The sequence below is a fragment of the Triticum aestivum genome, chromosome 2B (assembly GCF_018294505.1).
Source record: "Triticum aestivum cultivar Chinese Spring chromosome 2B, IWGSC CS RefSeq v2.1, whole genome shotgun sequence".
In the NCBI taxonomy this organism is placed as follows: Eukaryota; Viridiplantae; Streptophyta; class Magnoliopsida; order Poales; family Poaceae; genus Triticum; species Triticum aestivum.
Window position 1 is genome coordinate 600358141 of NC_057798.1, and position 27027 is coordinate 600385167.

Consider the following 27027-nt stretch of genomic DNA (forward strand, 5'->3'; position numbering starts at 1 on the left):
ACTGAAGGATTCTGTCAATGACCGCCTCGTCCGGGAGGTTGATCTCTAGCTGGGACAGGCGGTTGTGCAACCCAGACATTTTGAGTATGTGCTCACTGACAGAACTGTTTTCCTTCATCTTACAACTATAGAACTTGTCGGAGACTTCATATATCTCGACCCAGGCATGAGCTTGGAAAACCATTTTCAGCTCCTCGAACATCTCATATGCTCCGTGTTTCTCAAAACGCTTTTGGAGCCCCGGTTCTAAGCTGTAAAGCATGCCGCACTGAACGAGGGAGTAATCATCAGCGCGAGACTGCCAAGTGTTCATAACATCTTGGTTCTCTGGGATTGGTGCTTCACCTAGCGGTGCTTCTAGGACATAATCTTTCTTGGCTGCTATGAGGATGATCCTCAGGTTCCGGAACCAGTCCAAATAGTTGCTGCCATCATCTTTCAGCTTGGTTTTCTCTAGGAACGCGTTGAAGTTCATGTTGACATGAGCGTTGGCCATTTGATCTACAAGACATATTTTGCAAAGACTTTAGACTAAGTTCATGATAATTAAGTTCATCTAATCAAATTATTTAATGAACTCCCACTCAGATTGACATCCCTCTAGTCATCTAAGTGTTTACATGATCCGAGTCGACTAGGCCGTGTCCGATCATCACGTGAGACGGACTAGTCATCATCGGTGAACATCTCCATGTTGATCGTATCTTCCATACAACTCATGTTCGACCTTTCGGTCTCTTGTGTTCCGAGGCCATGTCTGTACATGCTAGGCTCGTCAAGTTAACCCTAAGTGTTTCTGCATGTGTAAAAATGTCTTACACCCGTTGTATGTGAACGTAAGGATCTATCACACCCGATCGTCACGTGGTGCTTCGAAACGACGAACTTTAGCAACGGCGCACAGTTAGGGGGAACACTTTCTTGAAATTATTATAAGGGATCATCTTATTTACTACCGTCGTTCTAAGTAAACAAGATGCATAAACATAATAAACATCATATGCAATTATATAATAGTGACATGATATGGCCAATATCATATATCTCCTTTGATCTCCATCTTCGGGGCTCCATGATCATCTTCGTCACCGGAATGACACCATGGTCTCCATCATCATGATCTCCATCATCGTGTCTTCATGAAGTTGTCACGCCAACGACTACTTCTACTTCTATGGCTAACACATTTAGCAATAAAGTAAAGTAATTTACATGGCGTTCTTCAATGACTCGCAGGTCATACAAAAATAAAGACAACTCCTATGGCTCCTGCCGGTTGTCATACTCATCGACATGCAAGTCGTGATTCCTATTACAAGAACATGATCTCATACATCACAATATATCATTCATTATTCATCACAACTTCTGGCCATATCACATCACATCACAATTGCTGCAAAAACAAGTTAGACGTCCTCTAATTGTTGTTGCATCTTTTACGTGGCTGCAATTGGGTTCTAGCAAGAACGTTTTCTTACCTACGAATAACCACAACGTGATTTTGTCAACTTCTATTTACCCTTCATAAGGACCCTTTTCATCAAATCCGCTCCAACTAAAGTGGGAGAGACAGACACCCGCTAGCCACCTTATGCAACTAGTGCATGTCAGTCGGTGGAACCTGTCTCACGTAAGCGTACGTGTAAGGTCGGTCCGGGCCGCTTCATCCCACAATACCGCTGAAGCAAGAAAAGACTAGTAGCGGCAAGCAAGTTGACAAGATCTACGCCCACAACAAAATTGTGTTCTACTCGTGCAATAGAGAACTACGCATAGACCTAGCTCTTGATGCCACTGTTGGGGAACGTTGCAGAAAATTAAAAATTTTCCTACGGTTTCACCAAGATCCATCTATGAGTTCATCTAAGCAATGAGTCATGGGAGAGAGATTGCATCTACATACCACTTTGTAGATCGCGTGCGGAAGCGTTCAAGAGAACGGTGATGATGGAGTCGTACTCAACGTGATTCAAATCACCGATGACCAAGTGCCGAACGGACAGCACCTCCGCGTTCAACAAACGTACGGAGCGGATGACATCTCCTCCTTCTTGATCCAGCAAGGGGGAAGGAGAGGTTGAGGAAGAAGGCTCCAGCAGCAGCATGACGGCGTGGTGTTGGTGGAGAGGCAGTACTCCGACAGGGCTTCGCCAAGCACTTAACGGAGGAGGAGAGATGTTGGGGAGGGGAGGGGCTGCGCCTTGGATCAGGTGTTCAGCCCTCCCCTCGCCCCTCTATTTATAGGGGAAGGGGGAAGGGGGGCGGCCCCCTTTAGTGAGATCTAGAGGGGGGGCGGCGGCCAGGGAGGGGGGCTTGCCCCCCAAGCAAGGGGGCGCCCCCACTAGGGTCCCCCCCCAAACCCTAGGCGCATGGGCCTAATGGGGGGGCGCGCCCAGCCCTCCAGGGGCTGGTTCCCTGCCCCTTGTGGCTCATGAGGCCCTTCGAGAGGGGTGGCCCCTCCCGGTGGACCCCCGGAACCCCTCCGGTGGCCCCGGTACAATACCGATATGCCCCCGAAACTTTCCGGTGTCCGTATGACAACTTCCCATATATAAATCTTCACCTCTGGACCATTCCGGAACTCCTCGTGACGTCCGGGATCTCATCCGGGACTGCAAACAACATTCGGTAATCACATACAAGTCTTCCTAATAACCCTAGCGTCACTGAACCTTAAGTGTGTAGACCCTACGGGTTGGAGACATGCAGACATGACCGAGACGGCTCTTCGGTCAATAACCAACATCGGGATCTGGATACCCATGTTGGCTCCCACATGCTCCTCGATGATCTCATCGGATGAACCACGATGTCGAGGATTCAATCAACCCCGTATACTATTCCCTTTGTCAGACGGTATGTTACTTGCCCGAGATTCGATCGTCGGTATCCCAATACCTCGTTCAATCTCATTACCGGCAAGTTACTTTACTCGTACCGTAATGCATGATCCCGTGACCAAACACTTGGTCACTTTGAGCTCATTATGATGATGCACTATCGAGTGGGCCCAGTGATACCTCTCCATTATACGGAGTGACAAATCCCAGTCTCGATCCGTGTCAACCCAACAGACACTTTCGGAGATACCTGTAGTGCACCTTTATAGTCACCCAGTTACGTTGTGACGTTTGGTACACCCAAAGCACTCCTACGGTATCTGGGAGTTACACGATCTCATGGTCTAAGGAAGAGATACTTGACATTTGGAAAAGCTCTAGCAAAACAAACTACACGATCTTGTGCTATGCGTAGGATTGGGTCTTGTCCATCACATCATTCTCCTAATGATGTGATCCTGTTGTCAACGACATCTATTGTCCATAGTCAGGAAACCATGACTATCTGTTGACCAACGAGCTAGTCAACTAGAGGCTTACTAGGGACGTATTGTGGTCTATGTATTCACACGTGTATTACGATTTCCGGATAATACAATTATAGCATGAATAAAGATAATTATCATGAACAACGAAATATAATAATAATCCTTTTTATTGCCTCTAGGGCATATTTCCAACACCGCCACCCCAGAGCGGCGCCAGGGGGATCAAAGCCCAACACCGCGCCCCCACCCCACAGCGAAAGCCCTTGACACCACTGCCGCTGGCGTTGGCCGCGGTGATGACGGCGTCCGGTTCCAAGGCGCTGAGTCGGGAGGAGGCGGCGGCAACCACACGAGGCGGGTGGGGCCTTCGCATCGCGGCTAGGGTGGCTCCCTGGCTGTGCAGCGGCAACCGATTACCCCATGGCTGGTGCTGCTGGTGATGGTAGGCATGGCGACGGCCGTGGATCTGGATCCCATCCAGACCCGTCGTCGATTCTTCACATAGATGGTCGGCGGCGCATGGAGGGCTCCAGTGAGGGGATGGATGATCTCCGCCGGAGTACCAGCGGCGGCATACGTCTTCATGGTGAAGCTCCGTGCGTTTCCAGCCAATCGCGATTCGGGATGACGCGGCTTCCCGTGAATACCGCGTCTGACTGCGGTCTTGGTAGACAGTGTCATTTCCTTCTCGAGGCATCGTTGTTGGAGGTCATGTCAACTCGATCGGGGTGTTCCAGGGGAAACCCCGGATCTGAGTCTACCGGATTGGACGATGACAGTGCCTTCGGTGTCGTTCTCCCTCCTGGGGGCATTGCTTTGGAGCAAGTGCTGGCTGGAGGGGACAAGAGGAGGAGCGGTTTACATCTACCGCAAGGCCGACGGCGGATCCCGGCGGCATGGCGCTACGGAGTTTCGGCGACGGGCGGGTGTGATACGTGCAGGATGGTGGCGTTGTCTGGCGTCGTGGTGGCGTCGACGGCAGGCCTGGCAAGGTCGGTGCGTCAGTACCTGGTCTAGAGATGGATCGGTGGAAGACGGAGGCAACAACCTCTCAGATTGCATCGGATCGGTGTGTGATCCAGTCTCGGCATTGTGGCTTGGCTGGTGCATCCGGCTTTAGATGTTCGGCTTTCATGCGATGTTTGTTTAGTATTCGGCTCGGACATTTCGTACCCCTTCATCAAGGGTATAGGAGTAGCGACACGTGTTGCCAAGATGATGACTTCAGGCTTACTGATATATTACTTTGTAAGGTCATTTTGAATAATTAATAAAAACGGCTGCATGCATCGCCCAGATGCAGAGGCCGGGCGTATATCCTCCTTTTCTAAAAAAATCCTCAAAAAATATAGTCCTTTCTCTCAAAACAAAAGTTATATATAATCCTCTTTCTCATGTTAAAAAAAACTCTTTCTCCTAGTAATAGAGAAGTTATATAAAAAACACATTTCTCCACATTGCTTTCTTCAAAGACCAGCTACAGCTAGGAAGCTTGACCATTTTCTAAATCCTTGACATGCAGAAGTGAAGGCATGCGTTAAAGGAGTTGAGGTTGAGCTCCAACTCGGGCTTCATGGAGTGTTTTTGAGTCTGTCTCCCTCACACCGGTGAATGCCCTCAACTAGGGAGTATGATCTAGCAATGGTTGAAGTCTTCATCCGCTACATTCAAAAGGGTCTGAGTGAGATGAATCTTGAGAGTCTGGTTTTTAATTGGATGTCTTACCTTGAGTGCCGTTTGAACTATTGACTTACATCTACTACCACTATAAAAAAAGAGAGGTGCAGATCTAAACAATTTTATTCGTTCATCTATAATATCTGATGGCCCATAATCCTCCTGTGTTTAACACAACAAGCCACGCATTAAGCCACTAATCCATCCATCCTCGCTAACCTGCACCAAAAAAAATCACTCCCAACAACGCACGCCTGCACGACCTCTCCCCTCTCCTCCCAACGCCCGCACGACCTCCCCCACCCCCCTTCCCCCTCCCAACGGACGCCACACCACGGGCGGGCCTCCGCACGCCCATCCTCCCCGCGCCGTTCGCCGCCCTGCCGTCGCCGCTGGAGCCGCCCGCCGCAACGCCGCGGGAGCCGCCCGTCGCGCCCTTCGCTGGGGGTCGCCGCATCCTACGCCGCGGGAGCCGCCGCCCGTCGCGCCCTTCGTCGCGGGTCGCCGCGGGAGCGGCCGCGCACGATCCAGCGGCCTGGCGAACGCGGCCGCGCGCGATCCAGCGGCCCGGCGGCGCCCTCATCCCTTGCCACTCCGGTCGCAGGTCTCCTTCCTAACCACGAAGTGGGTGCACGGGGGGTGGGCTCCTGCGAACGCAGCCGCGCTCCAGCCCGCGGCGCGGCGGTGCCCGCTCCGCGTCTCCTCTCCGGCCGCACCGGTCTCCTCCCTAACCATGAAGTGGGTGCACGCAGGGCGGGCTCCGACGAACGCGGTCGTGCGCAGGGTGAGCACCAGCGAACGCGACGGCGCCCGCATCCCTCGCCTCTCCGGTCGCACGTCTCCTCCCTTCCTAAGAAGTGGGCGCACGCGGGGTGGGCTCTGCCAACCGCGCCAGGAGCTCTGCTTCCTCAACGGCCGCATCTACATCAAGCTCGGCTAGCACATCGCACAACTGGTACGGAACGAAATTCTTAACTCTGTGGATACGCCTGAATTCGCTTTGGATTCATGTCAAGATTGCTCTTAATTGTTTGTATGTTGACTTTCCCACTTCTCTTTTCAGCAGGCTACTTGAATTTTAGGCGAGACGGCAGGGCTCACAAGCATAGCTGTAGCATTCCTGAATCTCACGTACACAGTTAAGAAATATTCTCCCGCTCAGAAAGTCATTTTTGTGCACTTGTTTTCTAGCTAGCCGCTGCATCCTTTATAGCCGAGAGAGATCGTTTTACTGCATGATGTTCAGGTGTAGCTACCATTAGCCTTACTGGAGCAAATCAACATTTCACAGGAATTTCATCATAAACATCGGACCCACATACACTCGAAATATAACATTCTTCTCTGGAATTTGAGTTTTTTTCAGACGGTTATGATAATATTTATTTGTTATGATAATATTTTGTCGCTTGTATTTAATCCTCGGGGATTATGATCTTTCCCATTTTGAGGAGTCCAATTGATACTTCCCATTATTTTTTAGAAATCTATCACATTATTTTCTCTGGCTACGCTGCACCTAGCTACCACATTTTAAGTACTATTATGTCTTAACATCTGAGGAGAGAAGGAATGAACCAGGGTATTCATGTCTTAACATGGATGTGACCGAAACTTGCTATTATGCACTTGGATTATGTTTCTTTTGTTTTTATTTTGCTAGCTCGTAACGTATATCATTTAATTTCCGGCTCTACCACATGATTTCATATTAATATCTGGTTGTAAGCATCTTTTAATTAAAAAACGTGTTTCTGGATCTCCTTTGATATTGATATTAGATTTATTGCCATCAGTTTACTTGGCACAGATAAAATAGTTCTCAATTTTGTGCACAGTAGTATACAATCATGTGGCACTCAACAAAACGAGGCGTATCATTTTTTAAATTATATATAGAACTGAATCACATTTAAATCGTGTAATGGCAGTGTGTTCGTAACCCAAGTTCTCCAGGGACAACGACGAATTCATTAGTGCACCGCGACAGCCGCCGTATCCATCGACTGTTGTTCGTGCTCGAATCAGGGCGGGCCAATTGCCCAGATTTCACTCCCCATGGTGCTCCCAAGCTGCAGCGACAACACTTTTTGTCCATCCACCCCTTTCTTTCCCCCACGTCCTACAAGGCTACAACGCACCCTTGGACTGTATTCATGTGGTAGTGCCTCAAGCTTACGTTATGTGTGAGCGTTTGGTTCATTGGTTGGTTTCCAGTTATGCTTTGGGAGGCGAGATTGGGTTCAGACGAGTTGAGCTACCTGTTCTAATCACAGAGGCTGAACTGCGAGTTTCAGAGGGCAATGTGCTACGTAATGGTGTGATCTATCTATTTTTCTTTTCTTTTGATGATAGCAATTTTTTGTTCAGGCGAAGGCTTTTGTTGATGTCCCAATGTGAAGGTACAACGCTGGCTCATATATCTTCATATTTTATCCTGTCTACAAATCTCCCAGATTTTAGTTTCCACTTGCTTTGAATCAACGAAAAGGAGACATCCAATAATTTAGTTCCCCCTTCCGTTGTAGAGTTGATGTTTCCTCTTCCTTTAAAGAGTTGCACAAGATTCATCCTGGACCAAAGTTTGTGGAATATTTTCCAAAAACCAGTATAAACAAGAACCTATTATGAGATTATTCACATGATTTATCATAGGGCAGGTATAGATTTGGTGCTAGGCACAAGTGAAGAAATAGAAATATTTTCCATCTCCATGCCATCTGTTTCTTTTTCCTTATAAAAGAACTTGTTTGTTTTCTATATTATGGTTGTTCGGTTCATTGTCCCTGCTCCCTGCACCCACAAAGGTCAGTGTTCAAGCAACAATCTTTAGCTAATATACCTTTTGACATTTGCAACCATAAAAAAAAGGCAACCTGGTGCATGTAGCTCCCGCTTGTGCGGGGTCCAAGGAAGGGTCCGATCACTTTGGGTCTATAGTACGCAGTCTTTCCCTACATTTCTGTAAGAGGCTGTTTCCAGGACTTGAACCCATGACCTCATGGTCACAAGGCAGCAGCTTTACCACTGCGCCAAGGCTCCCCTTCTGACATTTGCAACCATACCAAGATTAAATTATAAATGAGATGTATTTGTAGTAAATTCATGGCCCAATATTGCAGATGCAGCTCACGAACAAATTTATTATTCAAGCACGGTTAGAGAGCACCCTATGAATCGACTGCACCATTTTGAGTTGCTTTATTTACGAAGGCATTCATGCTTGATCATGTGGAAAAAAATGTTGGCATGCAGACCCGCAGGAGGCTATAAGAAAATTATCTAATGACATTGCAAAATCTGATAGAGATTGGCTTGTCAGGAAGTGTTCTTGAACAAAGAGATTAGCATAAGGAATTATAAATGTGTTCTTTTTTTGCAGCAAACCATTTTGATAGGTAGTTCTGGTAAGGTAGTCTGTTTTAACATTCTTTTGCTCAGACCACTCTCTCATCCGCACTTAAAAATCCATAATCTGCTCATTCTATTCAGAACATAGTCTGTTTTAACATTGTTTTGGGAAAGAGGCATGAAGCACACCATGTAACCATTACTGTTCATGCTAATTAGAAGAACGAGAAGAAGAGATGTCTAATATCGTATTAAAATCTTGTGTGATGTTTTAGAGGATGGCGAAGGAGGTGCAGGGAGCTGACGGCCTGTCCGTGGTGAGGAGGTGATGGAGAAACAACCCCACACTTGATGGGTAGGTGCAGGGCGGGGAGGGTGCCGGCCAGGAAGGTGACGCTGCTGTCAGCGGCGAGGTAATCAGGAAGGCGACGATGCTTCCGTGCGGCGAGGGGATCAGCCTAGGGATCTGTTCCTTTTTTATGGGATATATGTCTCTTTTTATTTGCGTGGCTTGCATTATGCGTGATTGTAGGGGTTTTGGTGGAGTGTGCCTGAGTTTGTATCCTCCTCTGCGGTGGAGTGTGCCTGAGTTTGTATCCTCCTCTGCGGTGGAGTGTGCCTGAGTTTGTATCCTCCTCTGCAGTGGAGTATGGTCAGTCAATGTAAATCTGAAAGTGCACACTGGAAACATATTACATTAACACTAGCCATTAGATTGAACTCAGTGGGCCTAATCATGCGGCACGTTTAGTAAAGATTATGTTTGATATTTATAGCACATTTACATGGTAATCTTTGTTTTTTCCAGGAATATATTGGGCTCATACATGATGGTCCCTGATCCTGGAAAAATGAACAGAGAAGACGTTACTGATTTTGAATAAATTATTTTGTAAGGTTCGCTACTACTAAAAATATTTTAGTACTGTAGAGGAACACCGTCAAATGTGCTTTGAGTTGTGGCTGCTCATATTTCAGGCATTTACAAGGCCATCAAGATGGTCAAAACAAAGATTCGTGTATCCATGAGCGCTTGTCAATTTATGCAATTTTGTACATGAATGGGTATCTTTAAGAATGGCTTCAAAGTCTATATCTGAGATGACGGCTCTCGGCAGAAGGCGAGGGCCCGTCTATTAGACGGATGAACACGTTGTGGCCTTCTATTCGTTAGCATTTGCGGAGAGCAGGCTCTCGGCAGACATCAGTGAGTAGCTCAGACTTCATATGAATAATCAACTAAAAGAATTTTCTGTTTATATTATGTAATAGGTATCCACGCATTTTCTGTTTATATCATGGATGTATCTTCGTTTCTAATTTTTTTTGTTTTGGACAACTCAAACACCTTGTTTAATACTTTCTTCGCTCAGACTAACTGTTGTTGAAACGAGTGTATCTAGATACACTCATTACAACGAGAGTTAGTTCAGGACGGAGCTTGTATTTACAAGCCTTTTTTGCCAACTGTTCAAATAAGCTCTTATTTTGTGTAAATGGTCAAACAATGCACTTCAAATAATTAAGTTGTTATCCCATGAATATTTTGGAAGATGTTGTACTTATCATCTCAGATAATCCTTATTCATTACACAGACTGCATTTTCATTTATTTGTTTTCAAGAATAGCGCATATTACATTTCTGTACTACTATAGATGTTTGATATATCATGCGTATAGACTAGCACATATCACAATTCTTTGCAACTATAGACTAGCATATCACATTTCTTTGCAACTATAGATGTTTGACATAATGCGTGTTAGTATATACGTGCGTTGCACGTGCAAGCTTACTAGTAATTGAAAGTAACCTATTAGGTTTATGATGGTACCTAGAAATCGATCACTGATCCAATTTGACTACCTCTACAGGATATCAACAGAAAACTGTTGAGTAACTGCAACAAGTGATTGAGTTCAATAGTTTCTCATAAAAAATTATTGACTCCAAAGATATGGTAATATGGAGAAGACAAAATTGTTTGAAGTCCATAAAACTCACTTGAATAAGTTGTATTATTGAACCATACGAAATAGCAAGCGATAAAATAGAGGCTCTGAGCTTTATGTCGTGTTAGTTTTGGCTTTGGTAGTTTTGAATTTCAATTTTGTAAACAAGATTGCAATAAGATCATTCACAAACTAGCCGCGGATGGATTTAGGGCGGTGGTGGCCACCCCAGTCTGGCTTTAGCAGGCTCTGGGTTTTGTATCGTTCATGCTTACCACCGAGTCGGCCCATTAGGAGACTGCATTCTTTTCTTTTTACCTTTTTACTGGTTCGATTGGTTTTGTTTCAATCAATTTTTCTTCTTAGTAAAATGCATTTACTTGTGCATATGATTTATTTCTTCAAAAATACACTATAATTTTTTTATTTTAAATGCATGGCCAACATTTTTCCAAGGGACGACCAACATGTTTTCCATACATGGTAAACATTTGTTTAAATGCAGTAAACATTTCTTAAATACACGGAGAACAGTTTTTAAATGGAAATGTTTTTTTTGTAACTGTTCATGTATTTTTATATCGTTTAAAAGTTGTGTTTTTCTCAAAGACACAAGGCTGGAAAACCAGAGCAAACCGGGAAAACGAAAGAATAAATTGCTAAGACCGAACCGTGCGAGCGCTCGGGAAAGAGACATGGTGACATCCAGACCGGGGTCTGTCCCATGAAGCGTGCTTGTGTGTCATCGCAACTGTACGACGCATTGGGCGTCATATAGGAGCACTCCGGTTTCTCTCTCAATCATACCATAAACCTCTTTTTGACAATGTTTCTCCTTCAAAGATCAGAATATGTGCACTTCGGGGGTTTTCAGAAAAAGATGCCACATGGTTCTCTCACGATGTGTTACGAGAGAAGCGAGAAATAATATTTTGTACCATCAATCCTAATTTACATCTATGGATCGAGAAAAGGGAAAGCTTGACTTCTATTTTTTAATGTGGAATAAATTGTGAGCTAGTTTGGTTTGTGTCCTCGTAACGTCTGGCCAAGCTTGAAGCTTCCCTGTAAGTTGCATGGGAATCATTTGGTTGTTATCCTCGATACACTTATCCTGGTCTAAAGTAGCAGTATCAGGGGATGAGGGCGATTAGCCTTGCTAAAGAAGCATTAAGGTAGTTAGTCTGGCCTAGGCGTCCGAGTTCAATTGCCTAGAGACAACAACAAACCCTATTTGACGCGGTTCTACTCCGACCCGGAATCCTACGTGATGGTTGGTCACCTTACCAATAATCCGGTAAAACGCAATTTTGCTAACCGGCGCACACACCCCATTTGAGCTGGGCCAGCCCATTTATCTTTTCTTTGTTGTTAAACTTCAAAAATTGTATGCAGGAGACGGGTTCGAACTTAGGGCCTGTACGTTCAAAGAGAAGTACGCAAACCAATAGGACAATCTAAGACTTGTGACTAGTTACTTCTTTTCTTCCTTTTGTGGTTTCTCCAATTCGCGGAAGCTCCGGTTTTGGGAAGCTTTTCGAATTGGCCTTTTCCGGTTCGCTGGACAATCTCCAAAATGGTTCTTATATTGATTCTTTTTTCTTTCCTTTTTTTCTTGTTCGTTTTCCTTTCCTTTTTTTTATTTTCCTAAATGTGCAATTTTTTTCCTAAAAATTGATGATTTTTTTCCAAAATCAATAAACTTTTTGTCAAACTCGTGAACTTTTCAAAAACATTGATGAATTTTTTTTCAAGATTTTAAACATTTCCAAAAGTTGATGAACTTTTTCAAATTGTGAAGTTTTTTCAAAATTGATGATTGTTTTCCAAATTTGTGCATTTTTTTCAAAATGATGAACTTTTCTAAATATTCTATGGACTTTTTTTGCAAATTTCTGAACTTCAAAAAAATGATGAACTGTTTTCAAATTCGATGAACTTTTTTCAATTTTGATGATTTTTTAAAAAGTACTTTTTTCAAACTCAATAACCTTTTAAAAAAATTAACCTTTTTTTCTTCGTGAACCCTTTTTTGCAAATTTATGTTATTTTTTAAAATCTATGTTTTCTTTCATTTTTATGATTTTTTTGATTCATTTTTTTATAAAATTCCAATTGTCAAGGGTCAATGGTTTGACCAATAAAAGTGTGACTCATCAAAGGCTGATTGGTCAACCCATCATCGAGCGGCCCGAGCGATCTGTTTAGCTTTTTCCCCAGAGACTCGCACGTGAGCGCCAGGAATAGGATGTGGCGACAAAGGCGTTGTCTAGGAGTTCCCATGGACGACAGCTATCCGGGACTATAATTGGAGAACTTTGCTCTCCTTAGATGGGCTTGTGGGCCGATTGAAGTCAAAAGGCTAGAAAGTAAACAACTTTCAACCTAAGTTGCCTGGGCTAAGTCCTATTCGGGGAATATCCTATTTGACGCTCTCTGCGTCAAGCTGTCGAGGCTTCGCATAAGAGCTGGTTATCGAACCGTGAACTGGGCCGGCCCATTTACAGTGTTCGCGTTTCCGGTTTGGGGAATCTTCTAGAGTTTCCTAGCCGGTTTTTTCTGGTTTTGGAAAGCTTCTAGAAGGTTCCATGAACCGGTTTTTTCTTTTTTTGGTTTTTGTCTTTCCTTTTTAAGTTTTTCTGTTTATTTTTCTACTTTATTTTCTCTTTTTCTTTTCCTTTTCTGTTTATTTTTTATTTTTCAAGTTTTTTTGAAAATACTTTATGTTTCAAAAATTGTTCGTAAACTTAAAAAATTGTTCCCACTTTTAGAAAACGTTTATTTTTAAAAAAATGGTCGTGTTTTCCAAAATTGTTCATAAATTCAATTAATGTTTGCATTTTCAAAAATGTTCTGAGATTTAAAAAATGTTCCCTTTTTAAAAAATGTTTGTCTTTTCCCTTTTTTGGTTTTATTTTTTACTTCGGAATTTTCAGAAAATGTTCTGACTTTCGTAATGTGTTCACTAATTTGAAAACAAATTACGTTTTTGACAATTTGTTCGCAAACTAAAAATATGTTCGAGGAATTTGAAAAAATGTTCTCATTTCTAAATTTTCTTTTCATAAATTTGAAAATGTTCTGTAATTTCAAAAAATGTTCCAGCCTTTTAAATTTTGTTCACATACTAAAAAAATGTTCATCTTTTCAGAATTTTTGTAAAAATTGCGTTTTGAAATAATTGTTCGTGATTTCAAAAAATGTTCGTGTTTAGAAAAATTTGTTCATGATTTCAGAAAAATGTCCCTGCTTTCTAGAAAATGTTATAGTTTTTTGGATAATTGTTCACAAGTTTTGGAAAGTGATTGTGTTTCACAGAACATTCTGTTTTTTGAAAAAAGAAATTACTTTCGAAATTCCTTAAGTAATTCGGATCTGCAAAGCACGTCTGGTTCTTTATGTCTGATGCTAAGTTATGAGCACATTCAAGTACCAGGTCAGCTGGTGGGAACACATCGTCTGGGTCACTCCATCGTGTGTTCGGATCCCCGCCATCGAATTATTTTTTGAGCAATGCTCATTCATGTCGATCGCCATCTTCATGGGCCGGCCCAGTCGGGGATGCTCCTGTGCGAAACCGCAGCAACTTGACGCAGAGAGCGTCCAATAGGAGGTCCCCCTATTCGGCGCCCTCTGGCGCATACCCCCTCGTCACATTGGGCCGGCCCAGTTTTGACAATTTTTCGGTTTTCAAAACTGCAAAAACATCGCGAGAACTAGGTTTCAAACCGTGACGGGGGAGTTGAGGGTGCGACGCGACTAGGCCACTCTCACTTGGTGTGGTTACGTACATGTTTTTCTTTCTTTTCTACGCTTTCTTCTTTTCATTTTTTTCTTTTTTTCAAATTCGCAAAAACTTTCTTTCTTCGTGACTTTTCTTCTGAAAAATCGATGAACTTTTTTTCGAATTTTGGTGAGTTTTGTTGACAAATTAGATTAACCTTTTTCAATTTTGACGAATCTTTTAAAATTTGATGAAACTTTTTTCAATTTTGATGAACTTTTTTCAAATTTTATGAACTTTTTTTCAAATTCGATGAACTTTTTTTAAATTTGTTGAACTTTTTCCAAATTCGCTGATTTTTTTAAATTTGATGAACAATTTCCAAATTAGATGAACTTTTTTCCTATTTCAATGTTTTTTTTCCAAATTCGATGAACTATTTTCAAATTCGAGGAACTTTTTTTCAAATAGATGAATTTTTTTCAAATTCGATGAACTTTTTGCTAAGAACAAAAGTACACACCGTAGCAAACCAGTTAGTTTTTTCCCTAAGAAAAATAGCACATACTATAACATTTTGTTTTGAGCGAAGAAAAGAAACAATTGATCGAGCAGGAAGCTAGCGATCGAACAGACTACTAGCTTGCGAGCGACGTGCAGCCTGCTAGCGTTGCTGGGTAGGCCCATGCAAGCGACGCAGTGGGCGCCGGTTTCGCTAACGAGCGCAGAAGGCGCCAACAAGGAGGACTCGCTGCCTGGACCAGGAAACAAATATTTAGAATTTAAGTCTAGGCCGCACTAACCATGTATCTCTGCTTCAAGTCAAAGTTGCATATGAGCCATCTCTACCACTTGTATGGATATCTTTTGAAAAATAGGAACCATGTGGAGTTTTTTTGGTGGGGAGAGGGGGGGGGGGGGGGGGGATTATACTTATGAGATAAAAAATAATCATCTTGACATAAAAAAAGTAGATTAAAGCTAGTTTTGAAACTTTGGTAGGTTATAAATGTAAACTATGACAATGTTGTGGAAGTTTTTAGAGAATTGTATGGCTTTTAGACATGCTAATTGAAAGTTTAGCTAGTGCATGCACATGAATTGTCAATTGCACGCAATGTGCCCCGCCCTTCAGTAACTATTTTAGTTTTGCAAAGTAAAAGATAAAATCGTCCAAGTGCATTTCTTCTAGCTCATCCAAGGTATATGCACATCATCATCATCATCATCATCATATAATGAAAGGAAAGCTCCCACATGTTTAGGGTTTTCATGCCTCCTGTCGACACCGCCATCAATTTGCCTCGTATTCTGTGGCCTTAGAGCCATGGAGGCGCAGTGGATCCCGACTCTTATCGGCAGGAGGGTTCACGCTTTGTTTTTAGGTGTTTTTGTGAGTCTGCTTAGAGTTTGTGTTCTACTCGGGAAGGGAAGGCGGCGGCGACTCCTTGAAGATGAAATAAGGGAACGTTTGGTTTGCTAGCTCGCCTAGCTTAGCTGGCCAGGTTTATCTAGCTTGCTCAAGCAAGAGTCGCCATAAGCAAGCGTGGCTGTTTGGAAGAGAGGAAATAATTGTCCAAGTGCCCACGATTTATGTTCTTGCCAGAGCGGGAGAGCCAAATTGGCTCGCCTCCATCAGCAAAGTTTTTCTGGTAGTTGCAGGCTAGGTTGTCATCAAAGGCTAGCTTTTTTTATCCTTACCAAATGGCTATCCTTGCCTAGCAAGGCTAGGGACTGCCCTGGCCTAGGATCCAAACACACCCTAAGTTTCTTCTAGCCTAGCCCCCGTCCTGGCGTTGCGTCTCGCGTCACCGAAGGGCGTGTGGAGGTGTGTCTCCGGCGGATCTCATGGGATTCGGTCGGCATTTGTCTTTAGTGTATGTTCATGGATCTGGTCTTTGTTCGTCTCGTTCATATGTCTACAGGTTGAATCCTTCTGATCTACGTTTCTCTTCATCGGTGACGGTTGATGTTCTGGTGCGCTGGTCCTTTGGGGCTTAGCCTGACGACTTCCCGACTGTCTAATATAGATTTGCCCGGCTCTGGTGGGGGAGGGGCGATGACGGCGGCGCTCCTTCAACTCGCTCCAGTGCTTCTAGTATTACTAGGTGGTCTACGGACATGGATATAATTTCTGTTACTTCTCGTGTTCTTTGTGTCGTCATGATGTTTGAATAGATCAAAAAAATTCCGGAAAAACATATACACGGTAATCCTTAGATCTATAATGAGTTTGTGTTTTGAGATTCACACATATAGTCATCATTATCATCAAACACATATTCATTTCACTACTCAATGAAGTTAAAATTTCATGTCTAGGACATGGTGAACGTACGATCTTAACGAACTATCATGTTGTCTGGATTTCATCGAAATGAACTAGTATGTGCTAGATGTGAATATGTTTACCCTGCACAATACAATGCCGCATGACTCCATCGTATCATAATATAGCCCGTGGATAAATAAAATAAGTTACAACAATCTATATTCACTCTTGGAATTACACATTAACCACAAGAGTAACAAAACCATTTGAATTGAACACCCAATCATCACTTAAACCCCATATACCTTATACTATACCGCAGAGATCCCGGCAAGCGCTCTATGTGTTGTGACACTCACGCGGCCAAGCAACACGGTACACGCACGTAGATATGTAGGCCATGCAGGGCATATGCCACACTCGTGCTACATAAATTAGAACACCCTCCTTTTGCATAAGTAGAACTTTTTTGAGGCAATTTTGCATAAATAGATCAAGTCATAAACTCTTTGTTGATGCGCGCACGGGCCCATCATTTGTCGTCAGTTACGTTCGTCTCCGAAGAGAAGAGAAATCCAAGCGACGACGCCCCTCCCGGTGCACACCGGACCCTCGTCGACGGTCGGTTCTGCAAGGCAAAATAGCCAAGACGCACATGTTGATTACAAGCTCATGCATGCATGCATGCTATGTGAGTTGCTATATATGCCATGGAGCATCTGACTGAAGTGATCTGCATGGACTATGCATCTATATGTACAGAAACCAACGATCTGAATTCTGAACTTGTGAAGCAGTACGTGCTACTTACAGTAAATAAAAGTAACCGAAATCTAAAGAACTTACAGTGATTAGAAGCCCGGTGTTGTTGCCCGATTGGTTAGTGTGGTAGATGATGGAAGCAGGTCTGTGAGACACAATCGGGTTCGAGTCCTCTCTCTTCGGAGGAGCCTTATACGGCGGTTCTTGGTGGTCTGCTTCATCACCGGTCATGACCTTGTCGTCCTGCGGCTGCATGACGATGCTGTCTTCCGAGAGCTTCTCGGTCTCTTGGTTGGATTTGAACTTGTGGATCGGGAAGATCTCATCCGGCTCAAAGAGGTAGCCTAGAGAGCTCCGGCCACCCCCGCTGCTCCCTGCTCTACTCATTTTCTGCTCAAATGTGCTGAGCTTTCTCTCTCTAGCGTGACGATGGAGTCGCTACTTATAGAGCTGGTGTGAGTATGGGACACGCTGAGGTGAGGTGCACACCTCAGACATCGGAATCAACCGGGCATATCGATCAGTAAGCAGTCACATGAAGACACGGGAGTGTATGTGAGAGGGAGGCACGAGGCCACCTTCAGGCATGACCACACACCGCAGCGACACAGCCTTTTTTGGCTTCCATCTTGACCGTTCAACACTGATCACACGTTAAACAGACGTCGTCCAAGTCCAACTCGTAAAATATTTGCTCTACAGAAGAGGCATTTTAAATTTCAAAAAACTCAGCTGAACAACGAACACGTTTCCATGGTTTGGTGTTTGTGGGGAAAGTCATTTCAACCACAGAAAAGCAAGCACTTTGCTCAACCAGAGAAGTATCATCGTGCACTACTGCACTACTCCTTCCTTTGATTCCCAAGAGTTCGTATGAATCACGTGCCCGATCGGTCGGTAAGTGCGTCCTGGGCGGAGTGGATCCCAGTTCTTGCATGTGAGCTCCGTTTTTAGCTCTTTTTTCGAGATTTGTTAGGGTTTGTGTTCTACTCAGGAAGACAGACAGCGGCGGCTGTCTAAAGATGGAATAAAGGTCCCCTTGTCTAACCCCCGTTCAGATGTGTTTAGCATCGTCGGTGGGCGTGTGGAGGTGTGTCTTCGGTGGATCTATCTTTAGTGGATTTGTTCGGATATGTTCGTAGTCGTCTTTGTTCGTTTGTCTTTAGATTGGATCATTCTTATCTACACTCTTTATCGGCAGCGGTTGCTGTTCTGGTGCGTTGGTTTTATGGGGCATTAGCACGACGACTTTTCGACTGTTTACTACAACAAGGTTTGCTCGGCTCCGGTGAGGAAGGGGAGATGACAACGGCATGCCTTCAGCTCGCTTGAGTGCTTGTAGTCGTCGCTAGGTGGTTTACGGATCTGATCTGAATGTAATTTTTACTATTTTAAGTGTTTGTTGTCATGTCCGTAAAAAAATAGTGTTTGTTGTCATGACTGAAGAAGAATAGATCGGAAGTTTATCCCGTAAAAATAAAAACAAACACCCGTTCCGGAACAGCGTCACGTACGGAGATTAGTGGGCCGAATTTGTGACTTCTCGCACATTTTAGCAGCAATGCAGCATTGGAGCATCTGCGGGGTTGACACGTACAGACCACCAATTTTCCAACAATGGCCCCCCTAGTGCGTGAGGCAGCAAGGCATCAGCTTCTCGAACACGATCAAATACAGCCGCGCTGTTACTGACTCCTATTGCGAATAGTGCAGCGATGTTTAAGTTCGATCGAATTGTGGACCCTTCCATTTGCTCAGATGTATTATGATGCTCTTCCATTTCCAAACCGAACCATTTTCTGATGCTTGATTGCTTCGTCTAGAGCTGGAAAAAACGAGCAAGCTGATAACACCGACTGACCCTGGTATGGTGTGCGACGGCGACGTTGTTGTAGTTACTACGTCTTGCGTCAGTAGAGGACGGAAGCTTTACAGGCCAAGACTGAAAGTGACCATTGATTTGTACATGGCATCAGAAAGATTGCTTAGGCGGGCACTGACATGTTGTTACTGCTACCCGCAGGGGGCTTTAAGGCCTGTAGCTCTTAGGAGGCCCGGCCCACATCTCCCATCGAAGCCTAAACTTGACCTAACGCTGTTTTTCTCTGACGGATACTGTGGAACCCGTCCGGCTGTCACACCATCACTTCATCGAGGGGCTCAAGAAGCAACAGAGACAATCCAACTTTTCTGTTCAATCCATGGAGAAAAAAGTGTTCGGCTACACAAAAATTTCCACAAAAAAGACCCGTTCTTCACCCCCTTTTCTTTAGCACCAACGATAACTGCATTTTCTTCACGTCAACAAAAATTGACTCCAAACAAAATAGGACTACGGATCGTTTGGCTTATATGTTGAGAGTGAAACTCCGAACCGAATTGTGGTTGCATGAGCCTCCAAATACTCTAATTAGCTTGATGGCAAGCGATTGTACAACTATTCCTACATAAATAAAGCAAAAAAAAAACAACAACAAATGAATTGTTTTTTTCTTTTTTTGACATAATTTTTTTAGTCCGGGTGTGTGTGTGTGTGGAGGGGGGGGGGGGGGCTTCGGCCCGATGGACGTGACTACAATGGATGGGCCTTTGCACCAACAACCCAAGCTGATGGGCGCAATTAGTAACCAAAAACCTCTCAAAAGAAAAGTTAGCAACCAACATGGGTGATTTGGACTTCCACCTTTTGCCCGTGGATGCTGATTTGGTACACTGCATACCTTTGCCGACAATGAGCATGGGTGTTTTTTGGGGGTGGAGCTGCAAGAAGTCAAGAGAGTTCACATTACCAAAAAGAGAAGAGAGGACTAGTTAAAAGGGAGAATAGGTATATCAAATTCAACATCTAAAGAAAAGGCATGGACTAAAATGTGGAGGTACAAGTTGCCATCTAAGGTTAATGTCTTCGCGTGGAGGCTAGCTTGCCAAAGTTTGCCGACTGTTGAATTGCCAACCATCGAAACATGTCGGTAACAAGTGAATGCACCATTTGCGAATGGTTGTGGGATTCGTGGCAGCACTCCATGCTTGAGTGCAGAATGGCACGATGTATTTGGCTATTAGTTGATGAAGAGCTATGTGATAGAATTTGTGGCTGTAAGGAGTCAAATGCCAAGTGTTGGATGTTAGAGATAGAGGGCTGGTTCATGGAGAAAAATTAAATTAAAGCTATTGTCGCACTATGGGTGATTTGGAAAGCAAGAATGGATGTCATCCATGAGGACAAATATCAAGCTCGTTTGAGACTAATAGTTTCATCACAAGATATCTCATGGATTTGGAATCCAATGAGGACAAGGTGAGCCAGGACGCAGCAAGGACGGGAGTTGCACAAGCTCGTTGAACCCCACTATCGAACGGTGTAGTGAAGGTGAACATCGACCATGCGCTAGCACATACTACTCGCTGGTGTCTGCATTGGCCATTGCTAGATTAGTGGATGGGGATATCCTAGGTGCATTTTTTCTCGTTATTAAAGGCACACTAGAGCCAGTTGTTTGGAAGCAACCACATGCAGAGAAGCCCTTTGTTTACTGCAAGATCTTTAGGTGAATATTGCGGTAGTGGCGACAGAATGCATTGGAGTGGCACGAGATTCAGGATGGAAGTCGTGCACTGAACACATCAATCATCAGGGAGATCAGAAGCTTGAGGACCAATCTATGGGGATATTTCCTTCTGCCATGAACGTCGGAAATTCAATATGGAAGCACATATTCAGAAGCTTGAGGACCATTGTATGGGGATATTTCCTTCTGCCATGAACGTCAGAAATTGAATATGGAAGCACATATTTATCCTAGAAACTCGTTGTACTTGCACAAAGAAGGTATGTCTGGTTGCTCGAGGCCTGGGGCTACATAAACCCTCACTATTGATTAACAAAGCTCTGGCTGTTTTATCTCAAAAAAATAGTAACCAGCAACCCAAGCCAAAAGGCAGGACCTAGGATTTCAATGGATTTTTTTTACCATGACCTATTTATGCTTCTCTAGATTTAGAGCGAGATGGGACAATCGGGAAGAGCTAGAGTAAAGATTGAATGGTTGTCATTTTACTATCTTGTAAGGTCAAATGTTTTCACTAAAAAAAACCGGGAACATGAGCTAGATTTTGTGGTGGTTTCCAAGACTGGTAAACATGACTTCTTTGTGTATGTCCTCGAGTGGTTTTAACTACACATGACTCTGCCCATGCCCTTGGAGGGTTCAAGGAATCTTAATTGGGATACAAGCGACTAACATAGACTTGTTAGCTATTTTGATTGGTGAGTTTAATATCAAATTCCACATTTCAAATAGAGCTAACAATTTTACATGGAGCCTAGTTAAAGTTTATGAGGTTACCAAAATAAATCTGCCTTTGGGAATTGGTCAACCATGCTCATTGGGTGGGGGTGGGGGGGCTTTAACATCCTTACGCACCAGAAAGAGAAAAATGGCCTTTCATATTCAAAGTTCTGATTGATTATTTGAACATTCTAGAAGCCAGTATGTTACGGCAGTAATTCACCCGCATTTTGAAAAATCAATCCAACAAGAAGAACACATCTATTGCGAGAAGAGGAAATTAACTGGTACATAATATCTCATAGTCAATTCAGTTTGGAGGGAGATAGTAATACACAATATCTCCACATGGTCGCGAGTGAGCAACACAGGAAGAAGTGTACTTTTAGTCTACAAAAAATCCAAGGGTCGACAAATCTCAAGCTTTTAACAACTAAGTACTACAAATCTTTGTTAGGGGATGCAATTGAGGGGAACTTCACCCACAATGAGCATTAAACAAATGACATTCCACGAGTCACGGCATAAGAGAATGATATCCTTACTACACCTTTCATGGAAGAGGAGGTGAGAGTTGCGGGGTCCTGATGGCTTCCCAGCAGAGTTCTACCTGGATTTTTGGGGTGTCATCAAGATTGACATTGTGGAGTTATTCTATTCTCTTAATACTAGCCGACTTGACATATCCATGCTTAGTTTTTTGCAAAATTGTTTTGTTAACAAAGACTAAGGAGGATGAGTTGATCAAGCAATACATTATGATATGCCTCCTCAATGTCAGCTTCAAAATATTCACCAAAGTGACGAATTAATATACTCAACACGTTGGTGACCATATTTTACAGCCATCCCAAATGACTTTAATGCGCAGAAGAAATATTCTAGCTAGAGTAGTAATCCTATATGAGACCGTCCACGAGATGCACAAAAAAACCATGAGTGAAGTAGTATTTGAAATTGACTTTCAAAAAGGTTTACGATAAAGACAAATGATCATTTCTCCAACATGTCCTGTGAATTAAAGGTTTTTCCAATAAATGATGTGAGTGGACCCAAACTTATGTTGCTCGAGATAGCGTGGCCATTAAAGTCAATGATTTAAAGATTGCAAAAGAGGTCAAAATTCTAAAAAAATGAAATAAGATTGTGGATTCCTGGACAAAAAATAAAATTGTGACTACAAAAAGTGTAAAAAGTAGATACCATTGATTTTGTTTTTCTTTCGCCTAAAATACCATGAGAGCCATTCCTTGTAATTTTAAAACAAGCCTTCAAGAACTTTTGACTAATTTTGTAATTTTAAAATGATTTTTTCCAATTCAAGTTCATTGGCACCTGAGACCCAAAGATCGGCATCCTGGCATAGGCCATTACTACGAAATGTAAAAGGACTACGTAAGGGTGATGACCTATCACCTCCACTACACATTCCCAGAATCTTTACTATTAAAGGGGAATGTGTATGTAGTCGTTCGTGTCCTTCGTCCCATCATCCCACTCTTGTCCACAATGATTTTTTTCATTGATTTTTTTACCACACAACCACCGGTTTTCTAGCCCACAGCCTCTTCAAGAAAAATAGGAGGTAGTTAGATTTTTATTTAATGTTGGTAGTTCAAGAGAAAGCAACCAGAAAAGGGCGAAGCACCATAAAAGGAAACTAGGTGCACACTAAGAGCAACTCCAACAGTTCCACTAAAAACCTTCCCCTAAAACCAGCTTTTTTTGGCTTACTTTAAGTTTTAGGATAAGTTTTTTTAAACAACTTTTGTCATTTCCGTAAAATTCTTTCCCTAAATTTCTTTTGATTTTTTTCATTAAACATTTTATTATTATTCCTCTAGGGCCCACCGATCAGTGGTGGCAGCAACCGCGTGAGCGCGTGGTGCCGCCGGCGAGGGTCGGTGTCGTGGCGTGGTCATGTGGGGAGGGGGCACACGAGCGGCGATGGTGGTGCTACGTCCTCCCGGTATGGTGGCGCGGTGGTGGTGGTGCGTCGTGGCAGCGCGGTGGCGTTCCAGCACGGGACCCATCTTGATCGTTTCCATCGATGGCGTCATCGAGGAGCCCCGACCCACTTCCAACCAATGGGTCCTCGTCTTCCGTGTGAAAACCAAGATTTACTTTGCTGAATCAAATGGCAGTGACATTTTATGAACGTCGTGTATCCTCCATGGATGCGCCATTTTAGGTGACGAGGTTAGGTTGGTGCGGCTTTCTTTTTTCCTGTGGGATGCCGAGGCGGTGGATGCCCGAGCGACAGCTTTGGACAGTGGATGTACGTTGAGGTGGCGGCCTCGGACGGTAATGCAGTTGCGTCCCAATGGGGTGGGAATGTGGCTTTGCATGATGGGTGGTGACCTGGTGTTGAAAGGGTATCGAGTTCGTCGGCTCCATCGACGTGATCTGAGAGGTCGATCTGGCTGGAAGTCGGGCCGACGGCCCTGGACAGTGTTCGTGGTCCACGAGCGATCGTCTCGTGTAGCAAGGGCTACAAGGCCACCTGGTCATGCGATGCTACGGCTCGCGAGCGAGTGGGGGATGTCATAGCGGTGGCTCCGGAGCCAGGATATGTGTGTTTTGTTGCGATTGTGGCCTTGGGTCAAGTGGTCGACGAGGCTTCGTTGCTTGTGCGGGTTTCGGCCTAGTTTTCCTAATAAACCGGGCTATTTTGTCAGGTTTTTGATTCGGTTTTCCTTACAAACTGGATCAATTCTCTTCTTTTATAATGCAATGCTAGTGCTCCTGGCCCTCTGACGAGGTTCCGCCAATAAAATAATCGTCGTTTTTTGGAAATAGGGGCAAAAAACCCTCTCCAATAGTTCTCGTAAACTAGCTTTGTCTTTAGAGTATTTTGTAAAAGAGGTCATTTATCCCCGCTGATTTACTGTAAAATGACTTAAAGTATAACTAATTCCCGGGTGGTTTTGATAATCATAACAACAGATACATCATTGACCTAATGCCTATTCAAAGAATATTTTAGGAAAGTTTAGTGTAGGTGTGGCTATGGATGTGAAAGTGGAACCCTCAAATGCAAAAGAACATGGATTGGCAAAAGCTCCAAGACTCTAATTTTTGGTTAAGTTATCGAAGATCACATTGAGTCCATAAGAAAGCCAATACTATCAAAAGAGGATGAGGTTTTGATCATGAGTCATTTGCTCAAAGTCCTTGAAGATATTGCTCCAAAACTAAGCCACACCCTGACAATCCAATGTGTCGAAAACCCTAAAGTTCATCTTGGTCCCACCGGAACATATACACCTAGACCTAGAAACTCGGTCTCACTGAGTTGACATTCAGTCCCACCGAAGTGCAAGTGCCAACTCTATGTAACCCATCGGTTTCTATTTCGAATTACCGAGTGAAACTGATCAGAGTTACCGAGATGAAGAAACTGCTTAGGTCGTCACATATCGGTCCCACCGAGTGGATTCATCCAGTCTCACCGAAATGGCTAACGTTCGAATCTTTTGCATTAGGTTGTGCCACCGAGTTTTTCTTTTGGTTCCATCAATTTTTGCATAAAGGTGTGTAACAGCTAGATCTTTGGTTATGGCTATATATACCCCACCCACACCACCTACTCTTAGAGAGAATAACTAGGAAGAAGCCACCACTTCGCATATCCATTTTCTGAGAGAGAACCACCTACATTGTTGAGATCAAGGGATTCCATTCTAACCATTTGATTCTTGATTTCTAGCCCCCTCAAGTTGTCTTCCACTCCAATCCTTCTCCCACCCACAAGCCAAATCTGTGAGAGAGTGATAGAGTGTTGAGGATACTATCTTTTAAAGCACAAGAGCAATGAGTTCATAATCAACATCAACATCTATTACCTTTTAAATAGTGGTGTATTCTAGATTGGTTAGGTGTCACTTGGGAGTCTCTAAATCATGTGGAGTTGAACCAATGAGTTTGTAAGGGCAAGGAGATCGCCTAATTCATGAAGATCTGCCTCGAGTGAGGTTAGTCCTTCATGGGTGTACGTCATTCACGCAGCCGTTACCCTCTATGGGTTGAAGTCTTCATCAACATGGATGTACAATAGTGCCACCTATTAGAACCACACCAAAACCTCTGTGTCTTTGTGGAGTTTGATATCTCTGATCCGCTCCTTTACCTTCATATGTAAAGTCTTTACTTTCTGCTGCATACTCTTTAGACTTGCATGTGTAGGGTGTTGCTAGACTTGTGATAGTTGCTAAAACTTGCCTACAATTGAGATTGGGAAATGTGAAGTTTTTATTTGGTCAGGTAGTCTAATCACCCTCCTCTAGCCTACTTATGATCCTACAATGACCTTCCTGTATCTTTTTGGAGGAAAGATAACCTTACTTCCACGCGCGGCCCGCTGAATGCCGCCGACCATCAGAAACTCACCAGAGCACCCCCCCCCCCTCGTGCTGGAACGCCACCGGGCTGCCACGACGCGCCACCACCATCGCGCCACCATATCGGGAGGACGCAGCACCGCCATCGCAGCTCGTGTGCCCCCTCCCCACACGACCACTCCACCACACGCGACCCTCCCCGGTGGCACCACGCGCTCACGCCGTCGCTGCCACCACTGATCGATGGGCCCTAGAGGAATAATAATAGAATGTTTAATGAAAAAAAATCAAAAAAATAGGGAAAGAAGTTTACGGGAAATGACAAAAGTTGTTTAAAAAAACTTCTCCTAAAACTTACAGTAAGCCGAAAAAAGATAGTTTTAGGGGAAGGTTTTTAGTGGAACCATTGGAGTTGCTCTTAGTATGCACCTAGGGTGTGTTTGGTTTCTTGTCACGCACCTGCATCGCACCCACCATGCAATTTTCGCAACGTTTGGTAGGCTGCACGTCGCTCTGGGCCAGGCCCGGCTATCTTTGGAAGTGGTATTGCTACAGGAAGGTTTGCAATGACATCTAATGAGGCTCTTGGGGTTCCTTCAATGGTGGGAACCTCCTCCTCATTTGTAAATCTTGAAGCTTGTGGTTCTGAATTTGTTGTTGATGGGAATGAACCTGGATCGAGTGCTACTGATGCTGTTCATGGGGAAGCTGCTGCTGCTGCTCATGGGAAGGAACCATGTAAGGATGCTTCTAGCTCCACTGGCAAAAGGAAGAGGGCTAGCTTGATGAGTGAAGAAGAAGTTTTGGTCATGAGCAACATGTCCGAAGCTGTCCGTGAAGTTGCTATTGCTATCAAGTCCACCTGAGAGGCACATCCTGAACTTTATGATGCTGTCATGGAGCTCCCTGGTTTTACCGAGGATGATCTGTTGATTGTCTTGGATTATCTCAATGAGAATGCCAACAGGGCTAGGAGCCACTCATTCGTGCAGATGTCGGAGACTCGTCGCACTCGCTGGGTCATGCACCACCTCTCCAAGGTCAACGGTGGAGTGCCCATGCCCAAGGATGGACTGCCAAAGGATGGAGTGCCCGTGACCAGCGATGAAGTGCCCAAGGGTGGAGTGTGAGAAAATATGTGCTAATTCAACGAAGCTGACCATATTTTATTGTATTTGGTCAGAAAAACCATGCCCCTATATATGTGAAGGAATGTAACATGGACCTTATGTTATGTTCCTTTGTTGGACTGTAATGCGCCCAATATGAATTTGTGGCTATCTAATATGTGAACTCTAGGATGTGCTGGACTGTAATATGGATCATA

At 43.9% G+C, this 27027-nt stretch overlaps 1 protein-coding gene across 1 annotated transcript; it reads right to left on the reverse strand.

The window, feature by feature from the left end:
- Positions 1-16489: 16489 nt before the first annotated feature.
- Positions 16490-17469, reverse strand: LOC123041751 (protein SPIRAL1-like 4). Its single transcript, XM_044464317.1, has 2 exons — positions 17156-17469; positions 16490-16937 (listed from the first exon to the last, which is right to left on the reverse strand). Exons 1-2 carry the CDS (start codon positions 17456-17458, stop codon positions 16842-16844), a joined length of 399 nt encoding a protein of 132 aa, XP_044320252.1. The 5' UTR covers positions 17459-17469; the 3' UTR covers positions 16490-16841.
- Positions 17470-27027: the final 9558 nt, after the last annotated feature.

What these genes read in the sequence shown, in the direction of transcription:
- LOC123041751 (XM_044464317.1), bottom strand. Translation starts at nt 17,458, where the DNA reads ATGAGTAGAGCAGGGAGCAGCGGGGGTGGCCGGAGCTCTCTAGGCTAC. An exon ending in ACACCGGGCTTCTAATCACT is followed by an intron (nt 16,938 to 17,155) that starts GTAAGTTCTTTA and finishes TTTGCCTTGCAG; the next exon opens with AACCGACCGTCGACGAGGGT.